General features: G+C 38.5%; 1 protein-coding gene across 1 annotated transcript in view; it reads right to left on the bottom strand.

The window, feature by feature from the left end:
- Positions 1-19,049, bottom strand: part of LOC121860342 (intraflagellar transport protein 172 homolog) — an 89,609-nt gene that overhangs the window by 23,106 nt on the left and 47,454 nt on the right. Inside the window, exons 18-22 of the mRNA XM_042357419.1 lie at positions 18,191-18,348; positions 14,582-14,726; positions 6,065-6,255; positions 5,606-5,788; positions 4,159-4,305 (exon numbers count right to left, since the gene is read on the bottom strand). Of these exons, the coding sequence (XP_042213353.1) occupies positions 4,159-4,305; positions 5,606-5,788; positions 6,065-6,255; positions 14,582-14,726; positions 18,191-18,348 (824 nt within the window). The remainder of the gene's footprint in view (positions 1-4,158; positions 4,306-5,605; positions 5,789-6,064; positions 6,256-14,581; positions 14,727-18,190; positions 18,349-19,049) is intronic.

Raw genomic sequence — 19,049 nt, forward strand, 5'->3', positions numbered from 1 at the left:
TCTCACAAATTATAGCTTCACTAATGTTACCACCTGCCATTTCTTTCTCCTTTATCCACACTAAGAGTAAATTTTCCATCTCTTCAATCACATTACACTTTGCTTTGCTAAGTCTAAAGATTCCCTTAGCCACTTGCACAGTTTTTAACTCCTCTTTATTCTTCAAAATCGTACATATAGTCGATTTAGCCATCCCATATTCATCACTAAGTTTCGCAATGCTTCTTCCATTCTCACGTTTCTTTACAATTTCTTTCTTAGTTTCAAGGGTTATTAGCTTTCTCACTCGCTTTGGACGACTCATTGTTACAATTGTATACTTGTATAACAAAATAGTTATACAAATAACGCGAATTTCCACATCAAAAGACGAAATTTCAACAATAACAGTGGTGCACTGGCTACACAATGAGACAAAGATGGCGCCTGACGCTCTTGTTGTGGGTCGCGGTACAACAATATTCATGCGCCAGGCGAAATAGTCCCGTATTCATCCGCGTTCGATGTAGGAGTTGCGTTCGTTATAGCATTCTCAATTTTATAGGTAAAACCGTTCGTTATAGGAATATTCGTAGTAGGATCCGTTCGTTATAGCATACCCCACTGTGTGTGTGTTTGTTTCTCACTATATATATATATATATATATATATATTATGGACTTGCGGCTTCTTCAATCTTGAGCTGTGACCCTTTGTGGGGCGAGTACTACGGTATATATTTTCAATATGTTAACTAAATTTCAGAACAACCAATAATTTTAATGTAAAAATGCAAAAATATTCAAGACACCAACAAAATTGATGTTCACCCCACTGTCAACAAAGCCGAACTGACGCCTGGTGGCATAGTCAAGCGGCTGATGGGAGCAAAAAAAACTAGTTCTCTGTACTGCATATATTATCAATATGTTAACTGAATTTTAAAATGACTAATAATTTTAATATAAAACATGCAAAAATATTAAAGAGCACAACTTTCTTGATATTTACTCCACTGGAAACGAATGTAAACATCGAACAGATTACTGAATTGGCAGACTAGCCCATCAGCTGATCAGCCAATGCTCACAACAAAATGTGTTGTTCGTAAGGATTTCGTTAATCGAAGTTTTGTTCGTTAACCGAATTGAAGATCCTTATGGGATGTAATTCGTTAACCGAAATTTTTTTAATCGAACCGTTCGTAAACCGAGGGACCACTGTACACCTATGTCACAATGTAACCACCAACGTGAACTACGCTACACATTGTTCGTAAGATTAATCCTTCTGAATGTGCATACAGTATAATAATGATATGGATAAAACAGAAAATGTTGCTCACAAACGATATATGACATTTTGCAATATCCACTGTCTGTGAAGTCAGAATGTTTTGTGCGAAATGTGCCTTGAGGCTCTCCCTAACACTGGTGCTCCTCCTAGCAATGCAAATATGCATATTGTACTGTATAAAGTTTTTATACACTACGTACAAGATAATCACAAGCAATTCGGTGTATATGAACAATAAGTAATACAGGGGGCCCCCAAATTCGTGGGGGTTAGGTTCTCAAAATAGCCACAAATAACATTTGCTGACTGGGGGGGGGCATTTTTACTTGTGTACAAAGAAATGTATACTGTATTCCCTTTATGTGTTTGCCCTTAGGCCAATTATTTCTTTCTTTTACCTGTATTGTATATACAGTATGTGTATGTGTGTAGACACACACACACACACACACAAAATACATACAAATAAATAATAATGGGAAAATACTCTAACAAATAATAATTTTTTTTTTATAAAAAATGTGACAGTCTGCCCTTAAGTCCATATTGTATTGTACATGTGTGTGTGTGTGTAGACACACACACACACACACACACAAAACACATACAAATAAATAATAATGGGTAAATACTCTCACAAATAATCAAAAACAAATTTATTAAAAATGTGACAGTCTACCCTCAAGTCCATGCTTTATTTATGAAAGCACATACTTGAGGGTAGACTGTCACATTTTTAATAAATTTGTTTCTGATTGTATATATGTATACCCTGTATAGGTAAAGGAAATTGCTATCTCTAGAACGAATGGCTCCCTGTCCTAGCCGAAAAATGTCGGCAACTTTAAAACTACCCACAGACAATCTTGAGGTACATCCAGAGTGTCATCCGCGAATAACAGAGGACCGTGAAATAAAAATCTGCGAATTTGGGGGGCCCCCTGTAACTCCATTAGCTGGAATCCCTCAAACCTGGAACTCTCCGATAGCTGAAATTGACATTTTCAGAGGGGCACATTTTCTGGAAAATTCTGAGAAAATTTTCCGGGTACCTGGGAAATTCAGGAAAATTCCAGGGATGGGGGATTTTTATTCCGGGTTTGCAAGTTGAAAATCAGAGGCATTTTCCGTTACCTGGAAAATTCCGGAGATGGGGAATATTTTTCAAGGCTCGAGAGATAATATAATGCGCAATTTCTGGATCTTACGAGAATATTTTTTCATTACCTTGAAAATTCCAGAAAATTCCGGGAATGAGGGATTTTTTCCGGCTTTGAGAAATGAAATAATGCATCATTCTGGAACTTCCAAGAACATTTTTCCGTTACCCGGAAAATTCCGTGGATGGGGGGATTTTTTTCCAGCTTTAAGAGAGCTGGTCTCGTTACCCGGAAATCTCTCATTCCCGGAAGTGCAAACACCAATTGTTTCGGCTAATGGAGATACTATCATTGTACAGTATTTCCCTAAGACCATTTTTTTTATTTTTTTGACAAAAGATCATACTTGAAAGGTCAGAAAACATACCAGAGCATGCTTGTACAGCATCTACTTCATACATCTGGTAGCAGGACTTCTCAGTTATCACAAACATGCACACACATGAATGTAAAATGTCTTTGTGATTATTTTTCCAATTTTTTCAGTTTTATTAGACTGGTTTATTTTTGTACCTTTATTGATGATTATATTATACTGTAATGAAAAAGTTTGAAGTCATAGAAAACTAGCATCTTCAGAACATAGAAAATACAGTTATCCACACAGTCCTGATCCAGTTTTATAATTTTTGTACAGTACTACAAAACCAAAGAAGATAGAAATATGCAGGTTTTTTGCATCTTGTTCCTTAGGGGCCATTCACAATCTTTAACACTTTCATGAATGTACAAACTGTACACTGGGGAAAGGAGTTAGCACCGACGTACACTTTTAGAAATGCAAAATAATTAATCTTTATCTTCCTGCCAATTTCCTAGTATTAAATTAATTTTTTTATTTGAGTGTGAATAGTTACTTCCTTATCTCTAGGTTTTTGATACAATACAGTACATTGTAAAAAACATAAAAATTTCTTTGTATACTTTGTATGCTTGTGAAAATGTTGATAATTGTCAGTGGCCCCTTAACTGAAGAACTTTTTTCTTGATATATAATTTGTAATCTTAAAACCAGTTGCTAATGATAAAAGCATGATGATGGCAACTACACAGGAGAAAGCTTAATAGATCATCAGATTTGGGACCAGATGACACTGGAGATTGATAGTGCATAACTTCCTTGACAGATGGATTGAACATATTGGACCCATCTCCTGATATTATGCCCATAGACTTTTTCTTGTGAGGGGTATGTCAAGGATTGTGTCTTCCAGTCTCCTGTTACTGACATTGAAATATGTTGTACACTGATGAATGATGGTATCAGAGGAGTGATGAAGGATATATTGGCCAACACCTCCATTATTCTATCTCTTTTGGTTTTGCTATAATTAAATTTTTATATCGGAACAGAACTTTGTGGACACCCTGTATTATCCACCCTAAGGATGTTAAGTTATGTCTATTGTCAGGAGAGTAAAAAGCCATATAGCATAAAATATGAAAGATGAAAATAAACAAATTGATCTAAAGAGCTTCAAGAAGTAAGAGGACCTGGGTGTGATACATCATAACAAATTGTCATTTGAGTAACATATACATGATGAAGTAACTAACCTGATCCAGAAAACATCTCTTTGTGCTGGACTATAAATCTCCTATGGTGGCAGTGGAAACCAACAGATACTTAACATAATAAGTGAATACTCAAAACTGCAGTTGGTAAACTGTATTTATATACATATGTAAAATAATGTAGAAACAAAGGTATCCAAATACTAACCTGCATGCTTTCACAAGCATAGTCAATACACTGTTCAAGTAGTCCAAATTTATTGAGCAGTTTCACAGCAGCATCACCTCGAAGAGTCCTTGCCCACAAGAATGCCACTTGTTTTCCAGCATTGGCTCCTCCCTCTTGTTTGGCTACCTGTTTATTATGACATATCAGAGAATATGAACATTTCATTTGATCAAAATATAACAACCTCCAATGCTATTTTTTGCAAGTCTTTCCCCATTTAACACTCTCAGGATCATGCACACAAGTGGCGTTTTGATTTTATGTAAATGAAACTTTTGCCTCGTGATCAGACATGCCAGTATAGCTTTTTTTCAGTTTCTCTAAAAGTTTCTGGTCGAATTACTACAAATTTTAATGCCACTTTTGTCATGCCACTCTCTTATGTGGAACCAAGTCTTAAGGCTAAGTGGCAACCCACCTAGGTCCGGTGGACCATGCGGTACCAGATAACAAATGCCAGTAATGCCACTGCCTCAGTAAGCAGTGAATGTATCGGTCCCAGGCATGATTTAAAAATGGCCACTCTGGCCTAGCTTGGTAAAATAATAAGTGACAGTGAAATGTAGTGCAGTAGAGGTATGTGATTGGGTGTGGTGAATTTAATGAATATTGTGCTTATTTGATAAGTATTCATAATGCCATTGTCATTCATGTGCCAGATAGCCACAGCTGCAGTTACTGGTGCGGTGGTGGCGGTGGCTGATGCCCACCTGTCTCACCAGCAGCTACTACGCGTTGATGTGTCCCGCCCAGTTATGGCCATAGCAGACACCGGCGCCCAGGTGTATGTGGCCAGTCCCACCCTAATGTCATCACTGGGTCTCCGGCCTCTGCTGTTACAGTGTCAGGCTGGCTTATGTGACCTGGCAAACATCCCGCTGGCCACCCTGGGTTCTGCGCCTTGTCGCATCAGCCTCCCCAACCGATCTACTCTCCAGGACGTGCACTTTGTCAAGTCTGTCAAGCACCTGTACCTATCACTCACCGCCTGTAAGGACCTCGGCTTGGTGCATGTGGACTTTCCGCTCCCACCCCCCTCCATTGCTGCAACGGGGGCGGCAGATGGGGGTGACACGTAAAGTGAGGGTTCACTGTACAATATATGCAAATGGCAACTGTGTTAAACTTTCATTTGGCTTTTATTTACTGATTTGGCAATAGAATATTTTTTGTTGTAATTTATTTATTGGTATTATTTTTATTTATTCCTCATATTTACTGGCGGTGCATATATTGTTTTAAGAAAACTACGGATACAGGAGGAAAAGACATAAAAAGTTTTTTCCTAAATACTCCCTGCTAAAATGGGGTGGTGCGTCTTAAAGAGCCGTGCATCTAATATGCCGTAAAATACAGTACTTCTCTTTACATTCTGGTATTTATGGGGTAATGAATAGCGGTATAGGCAAAGATAGAATATACTTACTCTATATGCATCTTCCCACATATCCACACCACGATACATGTTCACTGCGGCCTTCCAATCGTCGGCAGCTATATAGTGCTTCTCTGCGTCATGATAGTTACTCTCTTGTTCCAGTTGGCCAGCTAAGTGAAGGTGCGTAGACTGTACCAAATCTGTATGATACTCCTTCACTAACCGCATCATCTGGAGGTGTATAAGTTGTCATTATTTCTACATTTCTGGTTTTATCATCCTCATTTCAACAATATAAATCTGCCAATCAGATGGATATTGGCTTACACTTTGGAGCTTGTCTGTCTCTTATCTCTTAAACATAAAATTTCCATTTATAATACAAATTTTCCATGAGGTATCAGTGGTAACATCAAACCTAAAAAATTAAATTAATTTTGCTATAAGACAAAATTATATTGTCAGAAAGACTCAAAGAGAATAATGGCTAAAGCAACAGTCACTGACCTGATCAAACTGGCGCTGCTTCTTATACATAGTAATGGCAAGGTCTGGTTCATGGACAGAGATGTACAGTTTTTCAGCTTCTTTAAATTTGCCTTGGCTTTCTAACACCTGTGCTTGTTTTACATACATAACAGTTACCTTGTCAGCACCCATGTATTTACTTGCAAGTTGATGGGCACGTTCCCATTCACCTAAGGAATGAACATATGACCCAATTAGTGATATAGTATTAAACTGATGACTGGATATTATGGACAGTGGCAATAAATTTTGTCAAAACCAGATACACTACTACCTGATTAGAGATAAATTTCACTGAAAAATATACTATGTGAGCTATGTGATATTAATGCTGTGAAACATCCAGTACTGTAATATGCAATTTTTGGACAGATTCAAGTAGGTATAATTAGGGTTGGTACATCTGTTGCAATTCATTTTATTGGAAAAGTTTTTTCAGGGTAGCTGAGCAGGTGTTGATTCAAATTCTTAGAACTCAACACCGAGTAGTTTACCCATTTTGGCAGGATGCTAGTTTACCAAGGGCTTGTTATGCTTGTGGAAAGTGGAACCAATGGTCTACTCATTTAATGATGTGTATGCATGCAATGGTTAGTGTACAACGATGGACATAGTCAGGCCGATAAATAATTTTCAGATACAGTATATGAACCAATATCAGTCTGTAATTCAAAATTTTCACTTGACTTAGTTGCAATTAACTACAATACTGGTCTTACAGAAAGGTAAACCTTATATCCTGATATACTGTTGACTATCTCTATTCTTAATACACATACTGTACTTACTACCTGCAACCTGGACTACTGAAGAGCCAAGGTAATGGTGATTAGTGCTGTTTGTATGTGATGTAACTTAAAAATTTAATTGGAAAATTTCTTTGGTAAAATTGCAATAAAAGCAGGTACAGTTATGCTCTCGATTTAAAGAATCTGATATAACGAACACTCGATTTAGCGGAAGGCATTTTTCGCTAGATTAAGTGAACTAGTAACTAAGAGCAGAGACGTTACCGAGAACAAATTCTGGCTTGAATGTCATGTACACTAATACTGACACATTCCTTGATAAGAGAGAGGAGTTTGAAACACTAATGAAGGTACACCAACCAGATATTGTAGGAGTTGTAGAACTGTTGTATAAGAACAGGAGAATCGACCCTGAGGAATGTGAGTTCAGTATTGATGGATATGACACATTGACGAACCTTTCTCAAGAAACTTGCAAGAGAAGTGTGGTTATCTATGCTAGGCAAGACCTTAGAGCAAGCCCGGCGAAGGTACAGGGAGAGGATGTTTTTGAAGAGTCCATGTGTTGTAAGATTAAACTAAAGGGAGGGACTTACTTATTGTCGGGTGTATCTAGAGATCCCCAAACTGTGGCCCACTAAGTCAAAGGAACTTAAGAGCCTTAATAGACAACGCAGCAGTGCTCAACCCTAGCCACCTCCTGATCATGGGGGACTTTAACTATGGTGACATCGACTGGAGAAACGAGTTCACACCAAATGACTTGAATAACCGTATTACTCTTTTTGTAGAAACGCTGAGAGATAATTTTCTGTTCCAACATATTAGAGACCCAACACATTACAGAGGGGAGCAAACACCCAAGCCACTAGACCTCATCATAACAAATGAGGAGGGTATGGTGGCCAAACTGGAACACCTTGCCCCAGTTGGCACCAGTCACCATATAGTGTTGTCAATCAGATTTAACTGTTACCTAGCTCAAGATAAGGCCAAGCCAAGGTGCAAATATTACCAGGGAAATTACAATGGGATGAGGGAAGAGATGAGGGGTATCCACTGGCCTGACTCATTAAGGCACAAGAACACAGACACTACGCTGAATATCATAACTAGTAATGTGACCCATTTGATCGATAAATATATATACCCAAGGCAAAACCCAGTGCCTCTAGGAATACGAGGGGATCCCTACACATGAACCATGGGGCGGTTGATAAAGTTAAGAAGAAAACCCAGAAATTCAAGATGTGGGTTGGGTCAAACGATGAGCAGGACTGGAGGATGTATGCAAGAGCCAGAAACCAAGCAAAGATAGAGTGTAGAAGGGCTGAAAAGGAATTCCAGAGGCTGGTTGCAAGCGAGGACAAGTCAAACCCAAAGGCGTTTTACCGCTATGCAAAATCAAAATTAAAAACGAGAGTAGGAGTATCAGATCTGAGGCTTGAAGATGGTAGTTATGCAGATTCTGACCAGGATAGAGCTGAGGCATTGAACAGCTTCTTTTCCTTGGTGTTCACAAGAGAGGATGCGATTAATCTTCCTGCGTTTGACGGCAGACGGTTCGACACAGCACTGACCCACATTGTGTTCACAGAAGAGGGTATTAGAAATAAACTGTAAAAGCTAAAGGTCCATAAGAGTCCCGGCCCTGATGTGCATCCTAGAATGTTAAGAGAGTTGTCCAACGAGCTTGCCGAACCCCTGAAGATCTTGTTTTGTAAATGCCTGGATGAACAAAAGGTCCCCAGTGAATGGAAAGTGGCTTAAGTGAGTCCTATCTTCAAGAAGGTCGATCGTCACTCCACGAACAACTATAGACTGGTAAGCCTGACCAGCATAATATGTAAAGTACTTGAGAGTATTATCAGAGATGCCGTGATGGAACATTTACTACAAAACAACCTTGTAAAGTATTGCCAACATGGTTTTATGCCGGGGTGCTCCTGTCTAACACAATTGCTCAAAGTATTGGATATTTGGACCCATATTCTGGAACGGGGTAATAATATCTACAATATATACCTAGACTTTGCCAAGGCTTTCGACAGTGTACCCCACGAAAGGCTGAAAATCAAACTGGAAGGGTACGGGATTTGGGGAAATGTCCTTGCGTGGATAGAAGACTTTCTACATGACCGCAAGCAGTGTGTGGTGATTAATGGCATGAAATCATCACCCGTACCTGTCACAAGCGGGGTACCACAGGCAGTGTATTGGGCCCGCTGTTGTTTGTTTGTTTGTTTCATAAATGACATGCCTGACGTTGTACACTCCTCCATACAAATGTTTGCCGATGACGGCAAGTTATTTCGGGAAATCATGAACCAAGCGGACTGTGAAGAGCTGCAGAAGGATCTCTGTGGGCTCCAAGAATGGTCGAAGAAATGGCTGCTGAGATTCAATGTCACGAAGTGTAAGAGGATGCACCTGGGGCATACCAACGGTAAGGAGGCGTATCATATGTCCCAATGGGATGAAGAAACTGCACTATTTGAGACTGAATGTGAGAAGGACCTCGGTGTGTATGTTGACAATGAGCTGAAGTTCTCGGGCCATTGAGAGTAGAAGGTGAACCAGGCAAATAAATTATTGGATCTTATAAGAAGGTCGTTCAGATATCTAGACAGTCCATCCCTTGTAACGATCTTCAAGAGTGAAGTGCTTCCCCATCTGGAATTCTGTCACCTCATCTGGTCCCCAAGATATGCTAGGGACTATCAGTTGGTTGAAAATGTTCAAAGGAAGGCCACCAGACTGGTGCCTGCACTTCGGCACCTCAACTACCCTGAGAGATTAGAGCGCCTGAACTTGCCTAGCTTATACTACAAACGGGCAAGGGGCGACCTAATTGAGGTGTATAAGCATCTCAAGGGGCACTACTCAGTCGAGTGTCCTTACTTGGAGCTGGCAGACGCTCACCCCACAAGGGGTCACAGCTCAAGATTGAAGAAGCCGCAGGTCCAGAAAACTGTGAGGGCAAACTTTTCCGGAGTGAGAGTTGTGAACTCTTGAAACAATCTACCAGAAAGTGTTGTGACGGCACCGAGTGTGAGCTTTTCAAGACCAGACTTGACCAACACTGGAGCAGGTTCAGGTACATTCAGGAGCCGGTGCATGCCCAGTACTTGCCAACAGTGAGTAATAGAGATGTGACCGATTGCCCAAGCGGCTAACGAGCCGATCTATCATTTGGTGAAGAGGATAAAAGAAAAAGAAAAGAAAGAGACGTGACCGATCGCCCAAGCGGCTAACGAGCCGATCAGTGGTGAAGAGGATAAAAGTAAAAAACAAGAGATTAATTCCATTACTACGCTCACACCTACGGAGACACCTTAAACACATGATACAGTGAAACCTTCTTCAGCCTACAGTGAATGTACTAAATGTATAAAACCGATAAATAATGATATAAAGCAATTGCTGGAAAATCTGAGAAAATGGTGAGAAAATCGCTCCAAACCTTTCTGCTCCAGGCCTGGGGACAAAGGTTCCCCTCGTTTTGAAAGACTGCACCATGTTTAGCCGCATCCTCACATGGTTGGTGAGTGGGTGGGAAGAGTGAGGTGACATACCATGACACTTACACAGCACACACATTAACACCACTACTAAACTAATGTCTTGTAACATTTGACTTTATAATATCTTTTTAAATAATAATTGATACATGATGGCTAGAATTGGCTACTTTTGCACTTAAAAACTGATCGTTGAATAAACCAGGGCATATGGAGACACATTATACACAAGTGATGTCACGAAGCTTCGAAACTGTAACCACAAAGCATAAATTATCACAACCTGTGCTCAAATGTACTAAGTTAATTACTAAAATGTTTATGTCAAGTGCAAACTATGGGAAGTTAATACTCAAATTAATCACCATTTTGCAAGAGCTCCAGTTATGCAAGTTATATTCTGCTATGTCAAGTCAGTGACATTTCATAAGCGGAAAACTTGAATTCCGTATAATTTATCCTACGTCCCTCCTGACCCATCATCTGATAACTACGCAACCCATTCTGACTGTCAACACTCCACCTCCCCATCCCCCCTCCTCCCAGCCAGCAGGGGAGGCAGATGGCGGTTAGTGTTAACGATTAATGGGATGAAGGTGATTTTAGTCTTAAAGTTTTTCTCTTATAAAATGTCACAGGCTTGACTTAGAAGAATATAACTTCCATTGCTGGAATCCATGCAAGATAGTGAATAATTTAAGCATAAATATATCACAGTTTGCAAAAGAGATAACAATTTTAGTCCTTTAGCTTAGTACATTTGAGTGCAAAATAAGTAAAGTAATATGATGCTCAAAATTATGGCTTTTTCACAAGGAACAGTCTGTATAACTAGCCCAGTGGTCAGGATATTATGGTATCAAATGTTACAGAGTATTTTAAATAAATTCTTTATTTAGTTCTGCACATAGAGATTGGTGTAAACTGACCAAACACCCCTGAAAAGGTTGTCTGCCTCTGTCATTCTTACTGGACAAAATATTGTTTATTTGTTATTTATTAATTAGTAAAGATATGTTACTGCAATAATTTGAGCTTATTAATACCAGTACTCTTCATATACAGTAAAATACTTACTTTTACCTTATTATTCGACTTATCATTTATGGGTATCATATTGAAAACGTCTTGTAGATAATTTATTAAGAATCATTATGGTATCTAATTCATCTCCCCATCACAATTAGCCATGCTCAAGTGAGGAAGGAGGGGAGAAAAGTGACCGCATGACCTACCCCTCTCTCCCCCCAAAAAGGTTCGCCTCCCACCATCTCCAGTCATCCGTGTGACTGCTTTCTCACTCCATATTTAAAATGTTATGTAACGTAATGTTGAAGGGATAAAACTTTGCTCATTTTTACTTATCACAATCTCCCTGAAAATACTTTAGCTCTCTCTTTATTCAAGACATCTTTGGGTCATGAGACCCAATAATCCCCCACCCAAGAAAGGGTGACCTGGCATTCCATTAGAAGGCCAAAAATATGAGACCACTAATCTCCCACCCTACCTCCACCTTACATTACATCAGGTCAGGTCAGGTCTCCCCCCAAAATATTTTAGCCTTTGTTTTTATTCAAGACATCTCCAGGTCATGAGACCCACTAATGCCCCACCCAAAAAAGAGTGACCTGACATTCCATCCCTGTAAATTCAGTTGCTTCTGAAGACGTCTTGAATAAACACAGAAGGTAAGGTGCTCCAGTGTATACTTAGTTGACCGACAGGTGGTAGCAGTGAACAACACACGCGGTAGCGGTAGGACACAGATTGAGCGGCGGAAAGTTCAATTTAGTGGAAATTTCGATTTAACAAACAGGGGTGGCTCGAATAAGTTCGTTAAATCGAGAAAATATACTTGTATCAGCAGAGTAAGGAAGGTAAGAAAAGAAATAAATAAAATTCAAGGTAAAAAAGTTAAAGGGAAAAAGTATGTGCATGATATAAGTGATGGGAAAAACAAAGAAGAGGTGTAAAGGTTACAAATGTCAATAAAGTGGTATATGGTACCTGTAAGCAAATATTCACAGTTTTTTATACATTATAGGTAAAAAGCAAGTCATTAAATAAGGCCGGGTGTGTTGGAAGGAAATGTGTATCCATCATTACTATATGCTCATTGCTATTGATCTGTGGGTCTTTAACAGTGTGTAAAAATTTTTTATTGTTATTTTGAAAAGCAGTTGTGGACAGCAAAGACTGGGCAGAATAGGTTGGATGCTTATATGAGCAATAGGGGTTAGGTGTAAACGGGACTGCCCAGTATGGGCCAATAGGCCCGCTGCAGTTTCCTTCATTCTTATGTTCTTAATAAGGATGGAGGAATTTAAGGAAACATCTGTAAGTATCTAAGGAGCAACTGATGAACTAAAAGAAAGTAATATGATAGTAAATGTAGGAGAAGTAAATGTTGGTAAAAGAGTTAATAAAACAAGGTGTCAAAATTAAATGACTGAAAAGAATACAAGAAAGGTGGAAGGACCAAGTGAAGAATTATGTATGTATGTATGTAAGAGATATACTGTATCAGTAGAATGTAATACTGAAAAATACAATTGAATGGGACTTGGACATGACAGCTTGTTATAAATGTGGATCCCATAGGCCTGATGGCTCATCAGGGGCAGTGCAGATACAGCTCATTTTGAACATATTGTTATTTAAGTACGGGTAACTTGCAATTTATGCGCATTTGATTTAAGCGTTTTTGGAATAATTTACGCGCACCTATTTTTTATAAAATGCTCAAGACAGTTTAAATTTGCCATGCAATGGAGTCACGTGCAATGCCTGGTGAGGTGCTTGTAATATTACTATAAAGTCGCAGTCATATTAACATCAATGATTTTAATATTATTATTAATAATAATAATTACTGTATTATAATAGTGTAGTTATAAAGATTACTACTACTAATGATGAAGATAATGAAGTATTCTGTACAACAACTGTGACCACGTCCAGCAAGCTTCTGTCGTATCACTTTCTCAGTTCACACCAGCACTACTTTTTCTCTGTGCTCTCATTTACATTGTGTGTTTATCAAGTACCTTTTTAATGTTAAATGCTGTTTTCCCATTGAGCATGTCTGGAAAATGTCCACCTGCCTCCTCTGGGGCGCCTAAAGCTAAAAAGGCACGAAAAACAATCACAATGGACGTGAAATTAAATGTGATCACCCGCCTTCAGAGAGGAGAGCGTGTCGGAGGTTGGCAGCGTGCTTGGTTTAAGAGAGAGCACTGTTTGTACTATTCGAGACAATGCTAAGAAAATACAGATATTTATTGTGAGTTACCCTGTGTGGTATATGATGGTTCCCCTAACCTGTACCATTTACATGTACCTGTATTCTTACGGGAAAATTAAGTTTAATTTACGAGTTTTTGAATTAAGTGGTGGTTTTCAAGAACATAACCCCCGCGTAAAATGAGAGGTGGGTGTACACAAGGAGGTAGTAAGGCTGTTATTGAACTCGACCGCCTTCACTTCCTCAACTGTATATATTTAAACAAGTTATCAAACATCATCATTAACTCGAATATGCTGGATAGCTTCAAACATAGGTTGGACGAATATATGAGCAATAGGGGTTGGGTGTAAACAGAACTGCCCAGTATGGGCCGATAGGCCGGCTGCAATTTCCTCCATTCTTATGTTCTTAAACCTGGGTGAACTGGGGGCACACTGAGCATAAATCAGTGACCTTATGGACAGGAGGCAAGAGCTGTATCTACTTGGCTGCAACACCCCAGAGTGAACATAAGTGAACCAATATAAAAGTTGGAAATAGGAAATTACATTCAATGAAAGGACAAGGCCAGAGTTTAAGAACAAATATATGGCCACCAAATGGTGCTGCATTGTGAACATGATCAAGAAAGCACACATTAATGGAGTAAAGGTTAGCCCTTTACTTCAATGGGCAACCAATGCCAATCAGTCTACAAATATTTAACCCATTTCTGGTTGCATAATTAAAAAAAAAAACTGTGGGGAAGTGGCAGGAGTTACCCTGAGGCCATCATCCAAGAAGTGCTTATTACCACTTTATGTCATTTCTAATATTTCGTGATGGTTATCTTTTGAGTTTGACCTGGCACAAATTTTAAATGCCTATGGGTATAAATACTTACAAAACCATGGCTGACATGACTTGCTGGAATGTATATATACATAAATCACCATAAATGGGTTAAATAATAAGACAATTGGTACCCAGTACTTACCAGCCTGGTTATACATTGTAATTGCTTCATTGTACATCCCACCCTTAATATAGAACTTCTCTGCTCGTATTAGGTCATTCAATGAAGTAAAATGCTGGGCCAACTTCATCAAGTGTGGTTGTAAAGCTTCATCATCATCTATGACCTGCAAAATGATATACCTTTTATATATGCAAGCTTCTGATATATGTTAGTAAGATTATTTTTCAACTGCAGCAAGGCTTTTTCATATGCATATTTGCCCTTCACACTTTTGATCATTAAGTATGAATTTTAGGTTAATAACTGCACTAGTCATCTGAAATTAAAAATTAACAGAATTATATCTCCCGGAGAATTGCATTGGTATGGGGAGAAAAAATACAGGAGCCATTTTTCTCTGTCTACTGTACAGTATTCATGGTTATACAGTGCCACTCCTGTGACTATACATTTCATTGTATCTCATTTTGAGACAATGTCATCTAAAAGAAAAGGAATTAGTAGTAGTGAGCCTAGTGAAAAGAGGCAGAGATGAGTGATGTCTCTTAAGGATAGTGTAGATTTATTGGGTCAGTTATGAAGAGGTGAGAATTTGGCACAAGATTCTCAATAAATCTTTTATTATCAAAATTTATATACTGTAATTCCTTTATACATTCTTATAGTAAAAATTGTTTGTTGTTTTAATATCATTGAGAGGTAATAATGGATGAAGATGAATGTGCTGGCTAGCTGATGCCGGTTGATGGTGGTGGGTGGTCAGTTGATGAGCAGCCATAAGATGGAGATTATGGATACACCTTTCTATTGTACAATACTGTATAAAATTTATCGATAAATATGTCTGGATGAAAACTTTTCTTTTGAGAGGCATAACTATTAATATGACACTAAATTGTTTGAGGAGATCAGATCATGATTGTTATAATAACCAGTGCCTAATTATGACTGTGCATGGCCTGGGATGCATGAATTCTACATATTTTTCGTTCATTATCATACTCTTCCATTTATTTTTCATTTATCATGCATTTATTAAATATTATTGTTACATTACTTGTTTATTTCCTAAATTTTTGCACAATGATGTGTTAAATTTATATGCAAAAAGATCTATAACTTATGGTGCATTGGACTAAGTGTAGCTTAGGCTAATGTAGCATTAATTAATTATCAACCATCTACTGTATTTAACAACAAATTGATCATCTGGCACAGCCCTGGTCCCAGTGTCCAGATAAGAGAAGGTCAAATTGTATTATTCTTTCCATTTTTTCCATCTCAATCATATGTTTACATCCAGGGTGGATTTCATTTCATCCACAGTAAAAACTGTAAAATTAATGTTATGAAAAACATATTTCTTTTTATTCCTAGGAGCTTTTTGCAAAGTAAGAATACATTTATATTCTACTGAAAAAAAAAAATCTACATTTATATTCTACTGAAAAAAAAAATCTAAAGTTGCTGGCTAGCATTTGCAACTATTATCCAGCACTACATCCAAATCCATGAGATGCTGTGTTGGTCATAAGCAGCAGTCTGTGATGTACAGTCAGCCAAAGATCCAGCGACCCCACCCAGAGTCTCTTACTGGCAATACTTGGTAAAGTAAGGCTGTAACTAAAGGTGATTGTGATTGGTGGATCTATTTTCGACTGTATTACTGTCAGGATAAATATTAAACAATCCAAAGGGAGAATTTTGCCAGTAAGAGACTCAGGGTGGGGTTGCTGGATCTTTTTGCTGACTGTACATGTGTTCCCCAATTTATGAAAGGGTTCAGTTCTTTAAAAACCTCTTACCCTTTGTAAGGCAGGGGCGTCTCTCAGGTGAATAAAATACCTACCTGTAAGTGTGCCACTGCCCAACAAACAATTAATCAAGATACTCTAATAAATCGATTTTTCATAAATCAAATTACATTTTCCCAAGGACTCTCATTACAAAGGCCTTCATCATGCCTTCATCATCATCATTGTTTTACAGCCATTTTCCATGCTTGGGTGGGTTAGCCATGGTTACTTCATGGCAGCTCTCCATGCTGCATGGTCTCTTGCAGTCTCTCTTGTTAGGTTCCTAACTCTAATGTCATTTTTTACAACCTCTCCCCATGTCATTCTTGGCCTACCCTTGACTCTCCTCCCCTCCACATTTAGGCTCATGCACCTCTTGACACAATTGGTCTCATGCATTCTCTCCACACACTCAAACCATCTAAGCTTGCCTCTATGCAGGACTTCACCAATTATTTCAATACCCAGTCATCCTCTTGACTCTGAACAGGGCTTTCTGTCTTTCAGTATTATATTGCACATCCATCTCACCATTCTCATTTCAGCTCACTCAACTGTACTTAAGTCATCCTTTTCAACTGCTCATGTTTTACTGTCACACAACATCACATTTTTCACAACAGCCACATACATTCTTTCTTTTAATCAGGTTTTAATCAGAGGAAAGGTTCTCTTGTCATCAATAAAGGCAACAGTTCCCTTAACTTCCTCCAGCCATTTCTGACTCTTGCAACTGAGCATGCTTCACCACCCCCACCAGCACTGATCATGTCACATAAGTAACTGAACTCATCAATTTAATCCAGGGACATATCCCCAATGTTCAGTTTCTCTAGCCTAGCTGTGGGCACATGGTTAGCCTGCACATACAAAATACTTAAAAGTCAGCAACATCCAGCAGTCTGCCATCTACTCCACTGCACCTCTTGTGTACCCACCTTCAACACTCTTTGCACATTATTGAGTTGCTGCCAACACCTCTCCACTTTCCACCATGGGTTCCTCTCTCACACTACTAATCAACACTTTTGTTTTTCCACATTCACTCTCAGGCCCTTTACCTCTATTAAATCCTTCCATTTTCTTAAATTTCTTCATTGCCTCCTCAATACTATCAGTTATCAGCACTTCTTCATCAGCATACAATAACATCCACATCAGACCAGTCCTAAAGTCCCATCATATTGTGTCCAAGACCATGATAAATTTTTGTGTATGCATGCATAGAAAGGGGTTCAAGAAAACTCCTGATGGACAACTACTTTTACCTGAAATTCCTCACTTTCCTAACTATTTACTCTCTCAAGAAGTTTTTGAGTCCTCATGTAATGCCATAACCACTTGAACAAGACACCCCTCAACTCCTAGCTTTCCCATTGCCAAATTTATAACTTCCTTTTGGCACCCTATCATTTGCCGTCTCTAAGTTTACAAATATCCATTACAATTTCCTCTCTTCCTCCAAATATTTTCCTTGTACAGTAACTCCATGGCCATAAATATTGCCTCTAGTCCTTCTACCTGGCATAAATTTAAACTGCCTTTAATTCATGTCCACTCCCCTTTATCAATTTCTTAATAACTCTTCCCACAACTTTTATAACCTGATCTAGTAGCTTCAGTAGTTCCCCCTTGTAAGTGTTCACAATTATACTCTTCCTCCACTCGTCTGAATCAGTACATTCCTTCATGATTGCATTAGTCAATTTGGTTACTATTGACATGCCTGTATGTAAATGAAATTCTACATCATCATCATCACCTTCATATTATTTTAAAGAACAACATCTCAAGGGTATATAATTACTTTACAAAATTAATAACTCTTTACCTCTATGATCTGTATAGCTTTTTTCCACTGTCTAGCAATTATAGCAGCATCCAGGGCCTTCACATTGCGTCCAGCTTCTACATAGTGACTGATTGCTGCATCTGCCTGTTTGTTGGCCACAAGTTGGTCTCCCCATTCTTCCTCCATTTGGATAACATCTGCAGTGTTCAGAATATAAAAAAAAATTAATGAAAGAAAACTTTAGGGCATTATTTTCTTTCAAAGCTCTCCTCCCCTTCTGCCATTATATACAAGTTTGTAAACCTAAATTGAAAAGTGAATATGGATTAGACTACAAAACTCCATTTTTTCAACTGACTACAACTGTGAATATATAATGAATAGTCTTTAATGTCGGTTCAATCAATGTCAAATGAAAAATAAATAAAAATAGAACACAGGGAAAAACGGCATGAGTTTGTACTGTAAGTACTGTCGAGATCATAAATTATCTTCAAGCCTACATGCATGAGCCAGGTGATCTGGTAACAAGTTATGGCAAAGATGGGTTCTGTGTAGCCTGAAACATTAGAGAAATAAAGAAAGTCAGCTCAACCCTGTGTTTCCCTCCCACCGATCAAATCCATATGGTGAAGAGTTCACAAGCTTGCTTTTAATGGACAGCTATTTGAAAGATGTTTTATTGCAAATAGCCCCAGAAGTGTTCTGCACCAATTGTTCTGGCTAATGGAGATATCACTACTTGGGTTTATGGTTCATACAAAAAAGTGTTAGTTACAAGACGAGAGATGTCATCCTAATATTATATCTTGTGCTTGTGAGACCTCACTTGGATTAAGCGGTTCAGTTCTGGTCACCGTACTACAGAATGGATATAGAATCCCTTGAAAAAACTCAG

Source organism: Homarus americanus, unplaced genomic scaffold (assembly GCF_018991925.1).
Source record: "Homarus americanus isolate GMGI-L3 unplaced genomic scaffold, GMGI_Hamer_2.0 scaffold48088, whole genome shotgun sequence".
Taxonomy (NCBI): domain Eukaryota; kingdom Metazoa; phylum Arthropoda; class Malacostraca; order Decapoda; family Nephropidae; genus Homarus; species Homarus americanus.